The sequence below is a fragment of the Camelus bactrianus genome, chromosome 11 (assembly GCF_048773025.1).
Source record: "Camelus bactrianus isolate YW-2024 breed Bactrian camel chromosome 11, ASM4877302v1, whole genome shotgun sequence".
NCBI lineage: Eukaryota > Metazoa > Chordata > Mammalia > Artiodactyla > Camelidae > Camelus > Camelus bactrianus.
This window is the reverse complement of record NC_133549.1, coordinates 24,727,775-24,748,720: the sequence shown is the minus strand read 5'-3', so window position 1 is coordinate 24,748,720 and position 20,946 is coordinate 24,727,775. Positions and strand designations below refer to the sequence as shown.

The window sequence follows — 20,946 nt, the reverse complement described above, 5'->3', positions numbered from 1 at the left end:
GTCTAATAAATTGTTCTTGTAATAATGCATTTATATAAAAGTAATATTCTTAAAATGACACATTTAACTCAAAGATGCTGGGTATTCACTGCTCTGGTACTTTCTATATGAAAGTAAAATTCCAAAAGAATAAGTACTCCATTTACTGGGTACATAGCGGTTCACTGGGGAAGAGTCCGATGGGTGATGGCTTTTAATAAGTTACACTGTCATTAAGGACGTAAATAATGTGATTATGGGTTATATGCCAGTTTCCTTGTTTCAAATCACAGTGTATGTAAGGTTGTAGTATTTGAGCTATTCGGATGCTGGATGATTCAAGAAGGTAGATTTATGTCTTAGATGTGCTCCAAGAAGCATGATTTTTACACAGATCTCCAAATAAGACAACCAATGTGTAAAAGGATTTTAAGAATGTATGTCATGTATCTGTTTATTTGCTTTTTTTGATAGGAAAAGGAACCTCTCCGTGTAATACCACTTAAAGAGGTTCATAAAGTCCAGGAATGTAAGCAGAGGTAAGTGCCAGCTCTGACTCGGTGCCTGACACAACTTTTTAATACCCAGTAGTGCCTTAATTTAATTGCTGTACGTAAAGGTGATATTTTTCTGTATTATTGCTAGTGCTAAAATCTCTATAGTTTGGTTATGCTAAAACTTTGAAAACCTTCAGATTAAATAAAATATTGAGATTTTTTTTGTTTGAAAACTAAAAATTATCGGTTTTTAAGCTTATTAATGGAAAGGACAAAATTTAATGTGAACAACTTCTGTCATATGTGACAGATTGATGTATTATTAATTTTAGTATTTCAAGGTTGCTGAAGAATAGCTTTTATAAGAAAACATGTTTACCTGTGCCATTGTTTGACAAGCTGATTTCTTCACAGTTGAAAACTTTGAATTTTAAAGTTGTTGTATAAACCTTTCTAAAAATACGTATACCTATATAAAATATGTAAAATTTAATGCAAAAATAAATTGAAAATCAGTAATTTGGTATTTTTCAGTTAAATCAGCATTTTACCGCTAATATTTATTTTCTTATTGACACATTTGGTACTGAGTAAACAAATGAAAGGAAAACTGTCAAACAACTGCAATTTAGGTACAATTGGAAAAAATTTTTTTTTGTTACAGTGACATAATGATGAGGGACAACCTCTTTGAAATTGTAACATCGTCTCGAACTTTCTATGTGCAGGTAAGATACTTCTTTGGAGATTATTGATCCTCCTAACAAGAAATTAATAACTTTAGAGGTAAAATAAATATGTTTCTCATAAAAATAAGCAAAAAATGTGAAAAATGTAATTGCCAACTTAATTTTAAAATGTTATATGTAAGATTATTGGTAGGTCATATATTCAGCAAATAGGGGTATTCTTTGCAGTAAGTTAGTTGAATAGAACTAAGTATTATTTGGAGGAAGGGAAATGTTATTTAACTTAGATACTAGTGTGTACTTTCAATTTAGATTATTTTGCACATATTTTGGAATTTTAGTTACATCACTTTTTGGTAATTTTATAAAAAAGGGGGCTCAAATGCTAATAATAAAAGTAGACAATAGGTCTTAAATTTTCACTAACGGTAGGTAAATATTCTGTGGTTAAGTTTAGATACACTTTTTACTTACCACATTGATTTACTGAGAAGTTTTTTAAAAGAACATTTGTTTTTGTTTTATAAAAATAAACATATGCTTATTGCAGAAAATTTAGAAAATAACAAGGCAGTGAATGAAAGTATTTGCAGTGAATGAAGGTATACTCTGCCTTTGCCTACTCTGAGTTTTCCCTTTTAAAAAGTTTTTGTTAATATCATTGGTTCAAAAATATTACCTGTGTCTTTAAAATATTTAAACTTCTAGATTCTAGAATTACGTCTCCACCCCTCCGAGGGCCTTGTTTAGTTGGATTTAAGTCATAGTAATGTGTTTAATCCACGTTGGGAGCCGTGCTCCTGTCAAGGAAGATGATGATGCTTTGGAATAGGCCTACCAGCACTTCGTTTAGGGTTCAGGGTACGGTTAGACATTATTTTTAGAAAAATGATATAAAATGAAGTCAAAATGGCTTTTTTAAACTGCACAATTACATAAATATTTTTTCTGAAGATTCAGACAGTGCAGCAGAATGTAGAGCAAAATGAGGTCTTTGACTTCTTCCTCTCCGTGTTGTCTCCGGAGTTATTCATATTGACACTTTTTGATGTGTCTTCATCTTAAAATAGTAAGTGCCCAACTTATGTCTCTGTCATAACTTACCCAGGAAAACTTGGCTTAAAAAAGTGATTTCTAAAGTTTTTTGGAGACCATTGCCTTAGAATGATTTTGTTGTTGACACTATTGATTATTAAAATAACTACATTGGACTTATAGACGTAGGAGCTGATTTTGTGCAAAAACTGACTGAACGATTCCTTCCTTCCTTAGGCTGACAGCCCGGAGGAGATGCACAGCTGGATTAAAGCGGTCTCGGGTGCCATTGTAGCACAGCGGGGGCCCGGCAGATCGGCAGCTTCTGTATGTTTCCTGTTCCCTGGGGTGATGCTCCCATGGGTCCCTTGATCCTGTCAAGTTATTTTTCTTCCTCTCCCCTTAATCCTTCTGGTTTCTTTCTGTTTTGAGATTTATCTGCATGTTGACTTTCATACCAATTGGATTTGCAAAAAAAAATAATGCATTTCTAATTTAATGCTTCCTGTAGTGTTATGTATACATAACTCTCTGTGCATTGTATTGTCTTAAATGCACAAGCAGGGCAGCTAAAGAATGAACGTATCCTTGTTTTGTTTTAAGAGTTCTTACTGGACAGTAGGTCCAGGTTTGGTATAACCTTACCAGTTCTTAGCTTGGTATTTGACCTAATCATGTAAGGCACCTTCAGTTGTAGCACTGTACAGTTTTGTGAGTGACTCAATTTCCTTTTTATTTCCTATAATTTCAGTTTAGGTTTTTTGCCTTAATAGTTCCATAAGACAGTTGAGCAGCTCAAACCGTAAATATAGCCTAGTGTTCTCAGTCAGTATTTTACATCTCATGATTTCCTTCTCATTTTTCACTAGGTTAATTTAAAAGGCTGATTTTCTCTATCTTAATTATCTTTGTGGTAGTATTATAATAATAAAACTGAAACAGCTAAACATTCTCAGATGGTAAGGAAAATGTATTTACTTTTTTTCCCCCAAGAGGAGGAAGTAAGGAGAACGCTGGGGATCTTTCTTTGCTTTTTAGTTCACCGTGTACATCACAGGAGTAAGGTTTGGCTTTAGAATACTTTGTCACTGATCTCTGAACTGAAAATGCAAATTCTACTGAGGAATGAAAAACTTTTTAAGAGTCTTGAAATGCAGCACAGCTGCCTGCAGAAGGCGGTCTCCTACCTACGTGACGGCCTTCATTATCTAGCCTCACGGTCCATGCTAGGTATTTTGCACTTCTAGTACTTTCCTGGCACTAATATTGCAGTAATGCTGTCTTTTAATAGTTTCTTGTTAGAAATAATTGAAGATCAGTAAATACAAATCCATTTTTCTCATTTTAAAAGTTACTCTTCTATAATGTTTTTGAAATATCTCAGAAATGATTTTCATAGTTGTTAATTTTGTAACTGCCCGTGTTTTCTGTGACCCTTTCAGCAGTCAGGTATGAGATTCTCTGTAAAAACAGTGTCTGTTGGGAAGAGGAGAAGCTGGAGAAGGGCGTCTGTGTTTCTTGCTTCGTGGTGGGGCAAACTGGGCTCTCCAGCTGTCACTGTCAGCAGAACTTTCTTTTTCCTCCTCGTCTCCAGTATAGGTTAACTCTAATCTTAGCTTTGCACTGTGTTCCAGATGCGGCAGGCCAGAAGGCTGTCGAATCCTTGTATACAGAGGTATACGTCAAGAACTGGGGAATGCAGCACGTATGTGGGCTCTCATGCAAACGTGCCTTCTTACTAGAGGGCCTGGACTTAACTCACTACTCACAGCTGATTCTAGAAAGTTGAGTTAACCACACTGCCTTCTGCAGTTACCATAACTGACTTTGTCAACACTAACGCAAACTATTTCACTACAGTCGACAGGTTGGATATGTATATTTTAAAAAGTAATGAAAAAATAGAACTTAACTAATTTTGAAAAAGTTGTAGCTATCTTCTAAAGTTTAATTTACTGAATTACCACGAGAATTTCAATTTCTGTATTTTATGTATTTTGTAATTTTTTATACTACACCACTTGAAGTGCGCCTTTGTGGTAATAATATGTGCAGACTCATGCATGCATATGCATTGGATAAACTCCCCATTGCTGTAGTTTGCATGGCGTATTGAATCTCAAATGAAACAGGAGTCTGTAGTGTTCTGGTGATTTGTAGCTCTTTGTTTTCAAAGCCACTAACATCATAAATGAACACAGTATACTAGGAACTATATGGCAATGCATTTGGAATGGTCATATTTAAGGATAGCTTTAGATTTGATTTAGTTAGAAGCATACCGAAAATAATATTCACAACTGAAATTATCTCACCACAGTTTTAATAAATGCTTACATTTGTACCCTTTGTTACCTTTAAAATCTTAAGCCTATGAATGGATGGCATAGGCAAAAATAAATAAATGCAATTAAATAAGAAATGAAAAGTCTCTGCTATTATTGTTTGCAGTGAAATTCAGGGAAGCAAAAGCTAAGTTTGTCAGGTTGCCAGACAAAATAATGCGTTTGAAAAATGTTGAGTTCTGCTTATTAAAGAAATAATGGCCTTTTATTTTTAAATTCTGCATTTTCCATTTTTAATCTTTCAGAATTATGTGGGGTAATTCCTAGTGTATTGAGAATGTACCCTTAAATAAAATGATCAAGCTGGCAGGCCCCCTGTTAGACACAGCTGAGTAGCAGTTGGAGCACTGCATTCTGGTTTAGGCTGACGGAGCCTTCAAAGTGTCAAAGCTGCAGATTTGGCTTTGGTGGCAGAACTGGGTTTCTTAGCGGAAATGGTTGTTGGCTGTCATTGCTTTAAACTCACTCCTAAAAATGCATTGCTTTGGGAAAGGACTTGCACATGAATGCTGCATGGCTCATGCTTCTGCTCTGTGTGTGTATGTGTTTTGTTCTGTTTGTTTTTCAGAGAATAAAGTCTCAGACTGAGTTACTAGCCTTGTGGTTAATGATTGCGTGTGTCTGACCACCACTCCTCTTTGCAGGAGCATTCCAGCGGTCCTTCCGAGTCCAGACCCTCTCTCCGCTCGGCCAGCGCCGCCGCAGCCACCTCACATTCCACAGCCTCTCGCAGCAACTCTCTGGTCTCAAGCTTTACCGTGGAGAAGCGAGGATTTTACGAATCTCTTGCCAAGGTCAAGCCAGGGAACTTCAAGGTCCAGACTGTCTCTCCAGGAGAACCAGCTTCCAAAGTGACTGAACCAGCTGTGCTAAAACCTCAAAGTAAAAATGGCCCTCAGGACCACGACTGTGACCCTGTGGACCTGGATGACGCGAGCTTGCCAGTCAGTGACGTGTGAGACAGAGACGCGTGGAGCCCGGGCCGCCTCGTCCACCCTTGTGTCCTCTCGTGAGGCTCCAGCCAAAGATGGTCACGGGGAAACGGTTTTATGTGCATGTGTTATGCTGCCTTGTAGGTGTTCTATTTATAGGCTGGTAAATCAAGAGTCTAGGGACTGGCCAAACTAAACGTAACATCTTTAAAAAAAGAAAGAAAACCCCTAAGTCTCTCAGTATCAACCGTCGAAGTTTTGTCTGTTCTCATTGGGGGGATAAAAATGTGTGATATTTTTTTCCTAGTGAATGACAATTTAAATGTTTCACCATTTAAAACATTAAAAATGCTTATTAGTCGTTTTGGTTATTTTAAAAATGCTACTGTGACTTCCTATCAGATGTTCAGTCTTTACACATTCTTACTGTTTAATATTACTGAGCGAACTATTGTCAGACAAAGATCTCTGAACTTACGACGTCTGTGGTGCTGTTAAATTTGTAGTACAGTGTGGACAGTTTTGAAATGATACCCGTTGTTGACGCTCTGGATCTCCAGGTGAGTGGTGAGTTTTGCGCAGAGGATATTATTGGACCGTTAGTGAGAGTTGTGGGATGTACTGGGGTGGAGAAAAGGGGAAAATTAGAATTCAGGCACCTGTACCTCAGACATTGGTTTGTAAACGCTGAATGGAGAGCTACAGCAGTCATTGCTTTATTCAGTGAAAATTATTTGGTATGAAATTTCTGAGTGATCTGATTTTCTTATCAAAGTTTTGTAAATAGTTCTTATTTCTGTATTTGGATCAGTGAAAGACCTCAAGTTTATATGTAAAGACATACTTTCCTGAGATGCGGCTGTGACTTCTACTGTTTGTCACTAATAACCTATATTCAAGTGCCTGTGTTTTTTCATCTTGTTTAGGAATGTTTTGAGATTAATGTGCTCAAAAGTCCTACATGATTGGTTTTAAGTAATTGGAATAAGATTAATTTCCAGTAGCATAGGGTAATATGTTAAATAAGATACCATTTTGTGTTAGAGATACCAGAGTGCTTTCCGCTACTACCTGTGCAATATGTATGTTTTAAAACACAGATTTGAGTGTACATTTAATCACGGGGGTATCACAGATATAAGCACCTCTCTAAAAAAATCCTTAGTTTCAGGTGTTGACTAATAGACCAGTTGGAGCAAGTACCGTTTTTACGGTTCAGTCTTAAGCATTTGCTTTAAGAAAATAGTCTTGAATTCACATGCTGCTATTTTTATGATATTTTGCCATACTACAGTACTGTTTCGTTTTGAATTCATACATGTCACTCTTTCTCCTTTTCATTTTCTAAGATGATTTCTTGTTTGAGAAAGAGGTTTCTTACTGCAGTGGTGGGGTCCAGAGGTTACTGTTATCCTCGGATTCTTAGAGCATCCGTTTAAAAATCCAAATGCATAAAGAATGCACCACTCAACCTTTTTATCCATAAGCTAGTATTTTTAAAGTTATATTTAGGTTGTTCTCTTTTTTGCAGCTACATTTAAAAATGAGAGAATGAAAAGTAATAAGTAGTTATTCTGCTGATGTATCCATTAGAGCGGCTCTTTTGAAAGCTCCTATTTTGTGAACACACCTAAGAAGTCTTGTGTGGACAGTTGGTGACATTCATGAGCCTAATGCTGTTTTTCTCTGGTACAGCTTCCACATTGCATGTTCACTCTAACATACTTTGGAATTGGTAATTTGATATATTTCATAGTGGCAAAATATTAGCTCTATTTTGGGACTTTTTATAGAACTATACTTGTATTCAATAGCATAAGAAAATGTTCTTGTGATTGTCAGGGTCTCCTAATATTTATCTCAGTACTTTTATAATTCTATGAAAATTATTTAATTATTTTAAAACTTATACATTTTTCTTGTAAATATGTCACATCTGAATTGTCAGAAATTACTTTGAACACCTTAATATTTGCTGCATTTTTTTCTGTATATATAACATGTCTTCTTTCAGAATGGGAATACATGTGTGCTTCCCAGAGTTTACTTTTACGTCTGGTATCTTTATATGTCAAACTGGTTGAACACTGTAATGATTTGAGAATAAACTGCCCCAAATTAATTCTAACTCATTTCTCATTTGTTCTGGCTCAGCTCTTGGGTGAAGTAAACAGAACTAGGATAAAATGTGTTTGGTTGATTGAATTTACATATTTAAGGACAGGCTAATTATTTGGTAACCTTTGAAAGGCATAGCTTGATATGCAATTGCACAAGGAAAGATGAGTCCTTTTGGAAAAAAGAGCTTGCCTTTTTTGCTTAGTTACAAAACATGTTCTCAAAAGCAGAATTATGTTGGCTTCGGAGCATAGTTTGAATCATCTGGGCTGCTTTTGCAGTGCTTGGTTATTGGCTAGACTGGATATGACATAAGTAAGGTTGAGTGCAGAGGACATGCTGGTCCCCACGTGGCTGTGGACATGCACCCATGAAAATGCCTCGTCAAGTGTTAGAGGCTGCTTTTTGCACACCTGCTGTTAGTAACAAATAGTCCACATCTGCTCTCTGTCCAGCATCTAATAATAATGGAATTGGATAAAGGATATCTGTCTTGGTAATTTTTATTAACTGGTGCAACTTAATTTTCTTTCCCTGAAAAGTATTTTAAATATTTTTATCTTAAAAAAAAAGAGAGAAAGTTCTGACACTTTATTGCTTCTCCCCTCCACCCCCCAAAAGAGATCCCTTTCTCAGCCATTTTTACTTCTAGTTTAAGTAGGGCTTGTGTCTTTATCAAAAGTTCTAACAGTTGATGAGCAGCATAAAAATGGAATGACCATAACTAACAGCTTAGTACCAGATTTGGTAAGAATCTTCCTTGTCATCGGAAGGGTTTGACAGTCCATATAGGACATAAAGAAAAATACACTTAGGTGGGATTGTATTTTCCATTTGTAAACTTCCCTGTTAAGCAGATCCAGAATTGATTATTCATATGTTGTTTATTTTTTTAATGACTTATGAAAATCGTATTTTTGTCAAACCTCATGTAATACGTGTATTGAAAATATTGCCGAATTGGGGTTAGCATTTACAGTTTTGATTGATAAAATCCTATTTTTAATGGCAAAGTGAATAGTGCCTTACTATGGTATATTCGTGTGGTAATAGCGCCACCTTCTGGTTACGTTGCTAAATTTAAAGTAATTGGAGTTTCACTTTATTTCACTCAGAAAATTAGAGAAGATATGTAATTGCCTAGGATAGTGTGGAAAGTAATTTAAAATTTAGGTCAATATTTGTGAATGACTTCTTCAACTGAATTTTTATTTGGAGATAATTTCAGATTCTTGTGTATCTGTAAGAAACAATAACAGGGTTCTAGTATACCCTTTTAATTTTACCCAATAACATTGAAAAACTCTGTAAAGTAATATAACCAGGATATTGACACTGATACAGGCAAGAAACAGAACAATTCCATCATCCCAAGGATCTCTCATTGTTGGCCCTTTTATAATGACATCTACCTCCCATTTTACAGATTTGGAAATAAAAGTCATTTGCCTAAAATCACATTAGGTTTAAAATTGAATCTTTTTTTATCCCAAGGTCTGTGCTCTTAACCATTATGGCTTTCTGCCTCAGTAGAAGTCTTAAAAATTCCTCTTTGTTTATCCTGTACTGTCTCCAGATTAGTAAATGAGTTGCACTTTTCCTTTAACCTTTTTTCAGTATTTTTCAGAGCCATAATATTTGATCGATTTCTTTATAGATACATCTAAATTTAACATTTAAAAATCAATAATAGGTATATACCCTGATCATAATCTCCTTGAGAGGTTTTAAGCCCTGACATCTGACATTATATAATTTAGTAAGATTTCCAGAATAAGGGTTATAAAGTAAAATAGCTTTAGGATGTCAAATTCTTGCGTTGAAAATAGTTGGAGAGATTGACTATAGTCACTGGGTGTCGGGTAAGAGTGAGGTGTTTTTCCATGTGAAGAAACTTGGCCTTCTGATGAAGTCTTGGGTCAAATTGTTATCTTCGGTGTACAATACGCAGTGCACAGGAGCCCGAAGAAGATGGTGAAGGCGGCCCCGGGGAATTTGCCCAAAGAAATAGAAGGTGTGCTATGTGATAAAATCAGTCATGGAAAACTACAGTAGCATGGGAAACTACACGTCCAGGGACAGATGGTCCATGAATGATGGAGTGGGTGATAAGGGAAACATTGTGATGGAGGGGACTTTAAAAGTTCCCAGAAGAAGAAAAGGTACTTATAAGTAAAAACATGACATGATAATTTGGGAATGTTGATTTGGAATTTGAAGTATCCAAATTGGTGCATAAAATTTAAACTGTTCTCTTGAAGGCTCATTGCCTCTCTCCCCTTCCAAACTGTGGGGCTTTACCCGTCACACTAGTCTTCTTCAGCATTGTGGGTGTTGGGGCGGGGAAGCAGGGAGAGAATGAGTGGGTGGGAAATGTGGGGGAGCATTCCCTGATTTAGGAACTTAACCACATCAAAATTCATTTTCGCTTAGCTTTGGCACCTTCACCACATGAACTTAATCTGTTCCCTGTGGACCCTTATTATTATTTCCAAATAGAGGCCATTGGTCCCAGTGACATCTATCCCTTTGTGACTTTCATATGTATCAGGCTCCTTGTCTTGGTTCATGTTACCCTTTTTTCCTCCCTCTCCTTTTGTTTGTCTGTATTATGACGGTGGAAGATTTCCTGATGGATTAGAAATGGTGATTGAAAGGAAGTGATGGGTTAAGGATGATGGCAAGTCTTTTGGCCCCGACACCTGGAAGAACAGAGAGCCCATGAAGGGAGGTGGCAAAGGTTGCAGGCACTGCAGGTAGAGTGAAAAGGTTGTGACTGCAGTGTTGAATGTGATGGTTTGAGTTGAGTATTCGATACCCAAGTAGAAATGTCAGGAAGGTAGTTGGATATACAGATTTGGAATTGGAAGAAATCTTCATTGGAGATAAAAATTGGGGAGTCTTGAATATGCTAGGTGCCATTTAAAACTATGAGGCTGGATTAGATGAAGAAAGAAGAAAAGAGGACCAAGGAATGGATGGGGCATTCCAACATTAAGAGCTCAGAAGAGGAAGCAGCAGTGCAAAATGAGAAGGTGTGATTACCAGGTCAGTAAGATACCGAGAGTATGTGGTGTCTTGTGAGCCAAGTGAAGAAAATGAGTCAAGGATGAGGGGGAGGTCAGATGTGTCAAATGGTGCTCCTCGGTCAACCAAGAGGCAGACTGAGAAGTGACCTTTGGGTTTGGCATTGTGGAGGCCTTTAGTAATCTTAAAAGGAGCAGGTGGAGTGGACCAAATAGAACTATTATAGAGTTTTGCTGCAACAGGGGCAGAGAAATGGGATGGTTGCTGGTGGCAAACGCAGAGTCAAGATTTTTTTTGGTTGTTTTTTTAAGATAGAAGAAATAGTGGCATTTTGTGGATGGGATGACCCAAAAGGGAAAGGAGGATCGAGGATGTAGGAGATGGGGAGAACTGTTGGAACCAAGCCCTTGAGGAGCTGAGATGAGATCCAGTGCACAAGCAGAGGGCTTGGCTTTGCGCGAGAGCGTCGGGGTCCGTCTGTGGTTGGAGGGCAGACGAAGTGGGTGCATGTGGAAGGAGGGAGTCTCTGAAGGTCTGACTGCCTCAGTCTCAGCAAACTAGGAAACAGAATCCTCAGTGGTGAGTGGGACGGGGCAGGCGGTATTAGAGGTTTGAGGAGAGAGTAGAAGATGTGAATTTGTCTTGGATTAAGGAGAAGGAATGGACTGGGGAAATGCAGGCTATCCTGGCAGCACTGAGGAAGAGCCCACCTGAGCTCTGTGGTCATGAAGTACGGTGCTAAGTGACAGATGATTGCAGTCACTTTTGTCAGGCTCCTGACTTTAGTGGAGCCTGATTAAACATGGTGGTTCCCATTAAACATGGTGCTGGCTTTGGGCTGAGATGGAAATATTTTACTAGATTAAAGCAGCATTCAACTATTCATATTTTATTGAGTTTGTGTGTGTGTGTGTGTGTGTGTGTGTGTGTGTGTGTGTGTGAAGAATGGTAGTTGAATTTTATCAAATGTCTTCAGTATCTGTGGAAATAATCTCATTTCCCTTCTAAGATCAAATAATTTGGTGAATAATATTAATTCATTTCCTAATATTTAACTAACATTATATTTCAGGAATAAATACCATTTGGCCAGGATGTATTATTTTTAAATATATTGCTTTAGTCTGTTTGCTGTTATTTTATTTGGGATTTTTGCATAAATACAAGTGATACTGGTTTGTATTTTTCTTTTGTGTGGGTCTAGTCTTAGATTTTATGGTTTTATACTAGCTTCATAGAAAGAACTTGGAAGATTTTCTTTTAAGCTGTTTTGGAACAGCTTAAAAAGAATTGGAATTATTACTCAAAAGAGTTGGTGAACTTTCCCTATGAAACCCTTTGGACCTCCCTTGCGGGGGCGCATCTGACAACTTCCTCATTTCCTCTATGAAAATTAATGCAGTTAGGTTTTCTCTCTTTTCCAGAATCAGTTTTAATAAATTATAGTCCTAGAAAATTACACATTCTAAGTTTTCAAATGGATTTGTATGTAGCTGAGCAAAACACACAGTGCAAGAACTCACCTCGTCTATAACTTAAAATATATGAACTTGAAATATTGTGTAGAGAAAAATGCTGCTAATTAGAACAGTTGCAAATTTTTAGCATATAATTACAAGAGCAGCCTGTGGTTATGATCACTTAAGTAATTTTGTGATGGTTTGTGCCATTGCTTTTTTATTTAAAAAAAGTTTTATAATTAAATGCATTTTTCTAAATTAAAAAGAAAGTACATTATGTTATACACCAGAAATTGACACAACGTTGTAAACTGACTATACTTCAATAAAAAATGGTTTAAAAATATATATGAACTAACACGAACATTTTATTTATATGGCAAGTTGATATCATCTGATTTTTACTTGGTACCAAGGTGATTACGAACACGATTATGGATACCAGAATAAAATGGTGGTATTCAGGTATAAGGGGGCCATCTAAATCAAACTTAGGAGTCTTACAAAAATTAAAATTCAAGTGTGACATGTATAATTTCTCATGATCATAACCGCTGATGCCCGGAGAACAAGTCTGGGTTTCCCATCTGAGACACACTCTCCTTTTGGGAAGGGTTCAAACTTCTTAGCTTGCATTCAGGCCCCTGTTTCCACCTCCCACACAGGGCTTCTTGTGTCTCCTACACTCCACTTCAGCTGACCATTCTTTGCTTCCTGGTTTTCCCACCTCCCCGTCTTTATTCTTGCTGTTCCTTCTGCCTGAGCGCCACGTTCCTGACCATCTGCGCAGTTTAATTCCACTCATCCTTCAAGTCTCACTAAGATGCACCTTTCTCCTTGAGATGTTAGACTTGCTTTCTCATCTTGCCCACAACACACGCCATGATGACCCCAAAATACCTGATGGCCTCTCCCTTCCCATGCCAACATTCAATTCAGTTAATTGGAACTGGAATTCAATGTAAGCTTTTGTTCTTAAACTCAGGGCTAAATAGCTTTTTCTCTCACTGCTGCAGTCTTTTTAAAAAGCCAATGACTTCAAAGTTTGGAAGAAATTAGAAAATGGAAACAGCCCAAATCTAGCTGTTTGTTGATTAGATTGGCCCCAAAGAGGAGTAAATAAGGCAGGAAGAAATTTTAAACAGATCCTGGGAGTGATGGCCACTCTGCAGAAGTACTACGAGAATGCTGTGGGCGGGTGTCAGCAGACGCTCACAGCTGTTGGAGGTCAAGGGCGCCTTTCACACTCAGCACATTCAATTTTACATTGACTTTCAGGGCACTCTTAACCACTCCGTGGCTCCTCTGAGCCTGCAGTGAGAGAAAGCAAACTCTAATTCCTGGAAGCAGTGGCTCTCAAAGGCTGGTCTTGAGACCAGCAGCATCCACATCACCTGAGAACTTGGGAGATGCGCAAGTTATCGGGCTCCTCCCCAGTGCTACCGAACCAGAGCCTCTGGGGACAGGGACCAGCAAATCTATTTGAACACCTCCAGGCGATCCTAGTTTGACCCCCTGCCTTAAAGCATCCATTGCGTGTGATGAATTCTCTCCTAGGCATCTCCTTAGGAGAAAATAGAAAATAGGAGCTGAGGAAATAGTCACCCACATCCTCATCTGTGTTCTGGGGCTCAGCTGAGGAACCCCACTGGGAAAGGCTGCGTGTATCCACCTGCTTTGCCAGGTCACACTCAGATGGGAATAAAAAGTCTTCCTTATTTGATATCTTCTTAGAGATAGAATTTTATCAGGAAGCTAGGAAAGGCGCTTACACCATTTGACTCTGAGCCTCCTGCTAATGGAAGAAGCAGACATTGTGCTATAACACCTGGGCTGAGCCAGAGAACATTCTTGGCATTGAATATTCAGAAGCTTCTGTCATATGGACGTGTTATAAGGGACACTGAGTAACATAGGGACGATGTCCTTAACACCCCAGCGCATGAATTCAACCAGTTTTCTCTATGCTGTTAGTATTAAAAATCTGTTTCTTTCCGCTGATTTGGAATAAGAAGACTTTCATCAGTGTCTTAGTTCGGGCTGCTACAACAGAATACCTGAGACTGGGTGGCTTACAAAAAATGGAAATTTATTTCGGACCCTTCTGGAGGCTGGGGAGTCCAAGATCACGCTGTTTCGGGGTTTGGTGGGAACCCTCCTCCTGGTTCATAGACGGCTGTCTTCTTCTGTCCTGACATGGTGGAGGGGGCGAGGGAGCTCTCTGGGGTCTCCCCTAAGGATAAAAGTGGAGCCCTCATGAACTTTTCACCTCACAAAGGCCCCTCCTCCTTATACCATCACCTTGGGGATTAGGTTTCAAGACGTGAATTTTGAGGGGGACACAAACATTCAGGTCATGGCACTCAAGCCATAATCTCTTAGACTGGAGTTCGTTTCTGAACTTTCTGTAACATGAATAAGGAGCGTTCTCTGCCAGTATCATACAATATGAGTAATTGTAGTTAATAATACATTTTAATCTCATAGAAATGTTTTTCTATTCAATTTTTGAACCTCCGAATCTTTATTTTGGAGTTCCAAAGTATCCTAGTTTTTAAAAATTTGAAGTTATGTCAAGTTCATAGTGTTGCGAGGAGCTCGTCCCCATTACACGTGAAATGAGACACTAGCTGTGTTTGGTGACTCTGTGGACAGGTGAGTCTCCCAGCTAACTAGGGATCTTCCTGGTCTGCGCTTGGGGGAAGGAGGTGTGCAGACTGGAAGCTGTGTGCTGGAGGCAGAGGAAGGGTGGGTGGGTGCTCTGAACACAGAGAACGCTGTGAGTCACACCTGCCTTTGCAGATGGGACAAGAGGTGCCGCTGCTTCCCGGCCAGGTGGCAGAGAAGGGTGTTTCCAGTTCTGTGGGACCCGGTGTGCACACGGGCCACAGGGCTGACATCTGCCTGGCCACTGGTCACTCCAATCAGTGGGTGCTGGGGCTGGCTCATGAGAGCCAACTGTTGAATTGGGGGGACTTTTGTAAGCTGGTTGTTAAAGACAGCCATTCTTGAAAGTTAGACTATATAGACTTACAATTAAATCAATCACGTCAGGAACAAAGGTAACAAAGAACTCAGAACTCATCACTTCCGAGTTGTTTCATTGCACCTACTCTTACCTACGCTTGGGGTTGTTTACCACCACGGGGCCGTGTGGTTGGCAGACCACGTAGCGCTGTGCTCTCTGCCTCTCCTCCCAGTTCCACATCCAGTGATGTCATGCTGGTAGCTTGACGCGCTCACAGTGGGAATATTTACACCACGGAATTTGGCAAATGCTACAAATTGGGCTCGAATTATTCTCTTATTGATTGTCTAGATGATGGTTTGGTAACTTTTTCTGTACAGGGCTGGATAGCAAACGTTTTAGTCTCTGCAGGAGGCCACGGTCCCCGTTATAAGTCTTCATTCTGCCCCTGCAGAGCAACAGAAACCTTAGACAAGACAGAAATGAGCGAGCGAGGCTGGGTTCCAATATAACTTTACCTGTGGATGCTGAAATTGGAATTGCATATAGTTTTCATGTGAAATGAAATACTATTCTTGTTTTGACTGTTTTTGTCAGTCATTCAAAAATGTAAAAAGCATTCTCAGTTTGCTGGGGATGGATTGCATTTGCTAACCCCTGTTCTCTAAGCAGGCATTCTGTGAGAGTCAGCTGGCTACAGGAATTCACAATCAAGAGTGTTATATTTTATTATTATTTGTAAATCATGTGCTACATTATCCCACATATCAGGGAAACTTACAATAAAATTTTTCCCCCTCAGAGAACTGGTTGTTAAGCGCTTACCAGCACAATACTGCTTCGAGGGTTTTACAAATTGTCGGGGGTCAGGATGGGGGGTCGGCAGCACCCTAGGAAGGGAGGCGGTTCCTTCCCACTAAAACCCCCTGGCACTGGGGACAGCAGTGAGCTCTGCCCCTCGGAAGACCTGCCAACAACTGTCTTGGATTTTTGCAAAGGAAGAACAGCCGATTGCTGCTCTGGGGTGGTGTGCAATACTCTGGGCGTTATCAGAAATAATACTGCAGACTTTGAGGTGGGGATCGAGGTTTTGTACTTGTAAAGGAGGAGCCCGTGAGCTGGTAAAAATTTGTGTATTCACAGAGGAAGGAATTGGAAAATTCCAGTTATGTAATATTTTTCCCATCCAGTAATATTATAGTCTGTCTCTCCATTTAGTCAAATTTTTATTTAAATCGTTTGATAATTTTAGTCATACAGCTCTTACGTGTTTTTTGGAAATTCCTAGGTATTTTATTTTTACTTCTATTGGATGGTGTCTTTTTTCTATTATTTCCTATTATTAGTTGTCTGTAAGAAAGCTAATAGTTTGTATAAATTAATTTTTTAAGCTAGTCACCATACTGAATTATTAGAAGATTTTTTTTAGGTTGATTCTCTTGTGTTTTCAGTAATACAGTAATATCATCAGTCATAAATAATCCTTTTACCTCCTTCTTCCCGATTTTTGTTCTTGGTTTCTTACTGAGTTGGCCTGAATGTCTAGTGCCAGGCATCCGTGCTTTAGTCCAGATAGTAATAGGAATGTCTGTGGGTTTCATTATTATGTATGATACTGGCTGTTAAGATATTTTTTATCATATATTTTTGGTAGGCTTCTTGTATTTTTAGTTTTTTAAATCTTTTTACTTCCTCTCTTAAATGGATATGAAATTGTATTAAGTTCTTTATGGGATTTGGGAATTTTTTGAGATGATATGGTGAATTATATTAAAAAAATTCTTAATACTATACTATTCTTTCATTCTTATTGAGATCTTTAATATAATGCCAGCTTGAGTTGCTTACATTATATTTAGTAATGCCCCTAAATAATATTGATTTGTAAATTGTTTTGCAGGGCAAGAAGGCAGGCTATCTTTCACAAGTTTTAGTATTGGCATGTGTCTGCTTTATAAAACGAACTGGAAAGTTTTTCATTTTTCCCTGTGCTCTATTCTACATCAGTTAAAAACCATGAAATTATCTGTTCATTTAAGGTTTCAAAGAATTCAACCATGAAGCCATTTGGCCTTGAGAATTTTTCCATAGGTGATTTTTTTGTTTGAACAAAAGTTTCTTTTTTCCATAGACTCTAGTTTATTTATGATTTCTGAGAACATTTTTATTTCACCCCAGTTCCCTGTTTCTACTCTTGTCTCCCTACAGTCCACTCTCACAACATTTAAAATATCAGATTGTCACTCCCCTGAGTAAAAACCTTTGCTAGTTTTCCATTGGTCTTATCCTTTGGTCTCTGAAGGCCCTACGTGACCTAGTCCTGAGTCCTCCAGCTCCCTCCTGCCTTGGGTTTGGTGTCAGTGCTGCTGGCGGCACCTCAGCCTCCTGCTTAGAGCAACAGGAAGGCCCAAGAGGAGAAGCCAGCACACATGCTAAAAACTGGGTTTCATTCTGATTCTGCAAACAACTCCATTCCATCTTTAAAGGGGTCTTCGTCATTTTGGGGTTTTTGCTGACATAATACAGCTTGACTCGTGATGGATTCTTGTCGTTACGCTTAAATGCAGAACAGGCATTCGTAAATCCCACACTATGTCTTCGGTTGTGCTCAGCCAGTTTTTTATTTCCAGCAGAAGAAATACTGTGCTTAATTAAATTCAATCAATATTTTTCAAGGGCTTCCTAGGAACAAGAAATTTTCTTGGACTCTGGGGTATAAGAAATAAGGGGGACAGACACACAGAAGTTTCCTCTATTCCAAGGCAGGCCAGAGGAGAACGTATCTGAGAGCAGATGTGAGGCCACAGTGCAGTGACGAAGATCCCAGCAGGCTTATCACCATAGAGGTTTATTGATCAGTTGGGCCGTCTGTCCATCATGGATTGGCTATAGCCCTGCACCTGCGTTTTCACCCTGGAACCCAGGTTAACTGAGTAACCTCCACCTGGAAAATGGTGATCATGGCAGAGGGAAAAGATATGCTTGCCAATCGAGCAACCACTCCTAAAACTTTGCCCAGACGTGCCACATGCCATGGAAGCTCACATTTCATTGGCCAGAGAAAATGACATGCTCAAGCCTGACCTCCAAGGGGCAGGGAAGGATGAGGTTGAATCATAGGTGATTACCATTTTGTTAATCAAAAATGATCAACTGTCAGCAGTTTTATGTGGTCCAACCTAACATAATCCTTCCAGAGGGAAGGCAATGAAAGTTTGAACTGTACAATCTGCCCCCATAGAGGTACCAGCAAAATTACAAAATGTCTACAGTATGAAAGATTTTCTTTTAAATTCAGATGAGTCCTTTGTAATCCAAAAATCCTGCATTTTACTTGAGATGGACACAGACAACCAACCCATCCATGTGTAGAATGGCACAGGGTGTCTCAAAACCTTTGGATTTGGATTCCAGCTTCGAGGAGCATCTCTCAGTCAGTTAAATGTAAAATGTGCTGAGTTCTTGCAATGTGTCAGTCTCTGTGCGAGGTGCTGGGATACAGCCATGAAACAGACAGATGGACAGACAAGCTGCCTGTCTTCAAGGAGCCGATGTTCTAGTTTCTGCTCCACATCAGGCACAGATGATTTGTAGATAGGAGATGGGGTGGGGTGGGGAGGTCATGGGAGCTTGAGGTCCTCTTCTGGTGCACATGGTTGTTGACAGTTCATTTGCACACGGCAGTAGAATTCATGGTGGTTGCCTCTTCAAGGCCAGCAGGAGACCCTCTCTAAGCTCATGGCACTTATGCCCTTTCTAAAGGGCTCACCTGATTAGGTCAGGCCCACCCAGGGTACTCTCCTTTTGATTAGCTCAAGGTTAAACTGATTAGAGACCTTAGTTACATTTGTAAAATCCCTCCATTTTGGTATGTAACGTAACCTAATCACAGAAGTGATGTCCAGCATATCTGTGGGTCCTGTCCACAATCAAGGGAGGGGATTATATGAAGCTTGTACCCTTGGGGGTGGGAAGCTTGGAGGTCAAAATAGAATTCTGCCTGCCTTGGGGTTGTTAGTCTTTAATTTTAGCGATTCTTGTGGGTGTGTCTCATTGTTATTTTAACCTGTATTTTCCTGACATCATTTGCATGTCTTTTATGAATCTTTGACACAAATTTTTAAAAAATGTCTTTGTCTTTTTATTTTTGAGTTGTATATTCCGAATATAAGCCCTTGGTTAAATACAGGTATTGTAAATATCTTCTCCCAGTTGATGGTTTGTCTTTACATTTTTGATGAACAGAAGTTCTTTATTTTAATTAATTGTATTTATCAATTATTTTAATGGTGTATTTCAGGTCCTGTTTATGAAATCTTTGCCTACTCCAGGATCAGAAAGATATTTTCCTCTCTGGATTCTCTTCTCCTGGCCTCTTTATTTTTACTTGTCAAACTTAGGTCTGTGATCCACTTTGAATGAATTATGTTTGATGTCTGTATGGGACCTAGGTTAATTTTATTTCCCCATATGAATAGACAATTGATCCAGCACCATTTATTGAAATGACCCTATGTAACTGCAGTTGTGCCTGTGCTAAATCAGGTGACTATTTGTATGAGTCCGATTTGGGCTCCTTCCTGTTCCATTTAACTGTATTTTCATCCATATGCCAATACCCAGCTGTCCTGATTATTGTCAAATTATGTTGTGATATCTAAACACCATCTTCGAAGGTATCCTGAGATGCCACCTTCTGTAGCATTTGCAAGGCCATTTCTTGTTCCAGGACACAGAGCACTGGCCCTTAGGGATGGGGACAGGAAAACAGGGAAAACAGGGAGTGGATAAGCCAGGTCCAGATACCAAAAGAGCTTTTCTAAAGATGTCAAGGTTGAATTCTTTTTTTAAGATATGTAGATGTCCTGGTGGATTAAAAAGCATAGAAAAATAGCCTCATTTTAAAATGTCAGAAAATACAGATTTGGAACAATCTGTAATCTTTTGTATTCGTTCCATGCTTAGCACCTGGTGCATAGTCTACTGTGTGCCCAGTACATAGACGGCAGTCATGGATGGAGTTTATAAAGCAGTCGGGGCAGAAGCTGAGCTCAGAGGTGGGACAGGGTGGGTTTGAAGTGCCTAAGGGACTAGGAGTGACCAACGTAGGACCACTGCCCAATGTTGGGGAGTCCTAGGAGAGAGGGCCCCCTGCTTCAAGGAGAGCATACCCAGGGAGCCCAGACCCCCAGAGGCTTTCTTGACCTTCCCTTCCTTCATTTTAGTTTTTTTTCCCCCTTGGTAGGGAGAGATAATTAGGTTTATTTACTTATTTATTTATTTATTTTTAGCGGGGTTACTGGGATTGAACCGAGGACCTTGTGCCTGCTAAGCGTGCACTCTACCACTTGAGCTATACCCTCCCCCTTCTTTCCTCCATTTTAAATTGCCCATTTCCCCCAGTATTAATAGTCAGTACAGAAAATAAAAAGAAGCAGAAACTATCAACCATCACCCATCACCCCTCCACCCAGAAAGAACCACTGTTAACACTCAGACTTTGTTCCATCTAGGTTTGAGTCTGATGATCATTTTCTTAAACAATCAGGAGCAAACAGCATGCACAGTTTTATATCCTGCATTTCTTGTTCAGTGCAGAAGTAACCCCCTGGGTCGTTACTCTGTTTCCTCTGAAATCTCAAACCAGGGAAACTGGGCCCTTCTCAAGGATTTCCTGAAATCTCGTTGAATGATCACAGTGGTTGGGCTTGTTCTTCCTGAAGCTGAGGGTTCTGGCTTTTTCTCCCTCCCTCCTATCCAGCTGCAGGTCTTCGGGGCAGAAAGGCAGGTGTAAATGCAAGAGACTCAGCTTTCAGGTCTGAGTTCTAAAATGGGGTAGTTAATTTTTTTTTTAAAGGAATTGATAGTCAATTTAATAACTGAGTGCCAGGTGCTA

The 20,946-nt window shown here is 39.2% G+C and overlaps 1 protein-coding gene across 7 annotated transcripts in view; it reads left to right on the top strand.

Moving 5' to 3' along the window:
- The window catches only part of PLEKHA1 (pleckstrin homology domain containing A1), a 46,216-nt gene extending 38,611 nt beyond the window's left edge, over nt 1-7,605 (top strand). For 5 of the 7 annotated variants that reach the window (XM_045506505.2, XM_074373502.1, XM_074373503.1 and 2 more), the window contains 4 exons: nt 454-518; nt 1,141-1,204; nt 2,438-2,527; nt 5,190-7,605. In XM_045506505.2, coding sequence (XP_045362461.1) covers nt 454-518; nt 1,141-1,204; nt 2,438-2,527; nt 5,190-5,504 — 534 coding nt within the window. In that variant the 3' untranslated portion in view covers nt 5,505-7,605. Of the gene's footprint in view, nt 1-453; nt 519-1,140; nt 1,205-2,437; nt 2,528-3,834; nt 3,906-5,189 lie in introns of all 7 variants that reach the window. The other 2 variants (XM_074373506.1, XM_074373505.1) reach the window with 2 other exon arrangements.
- Nucleotides 7,606-20,946: the final 13,341 nt, after the last annotated feature.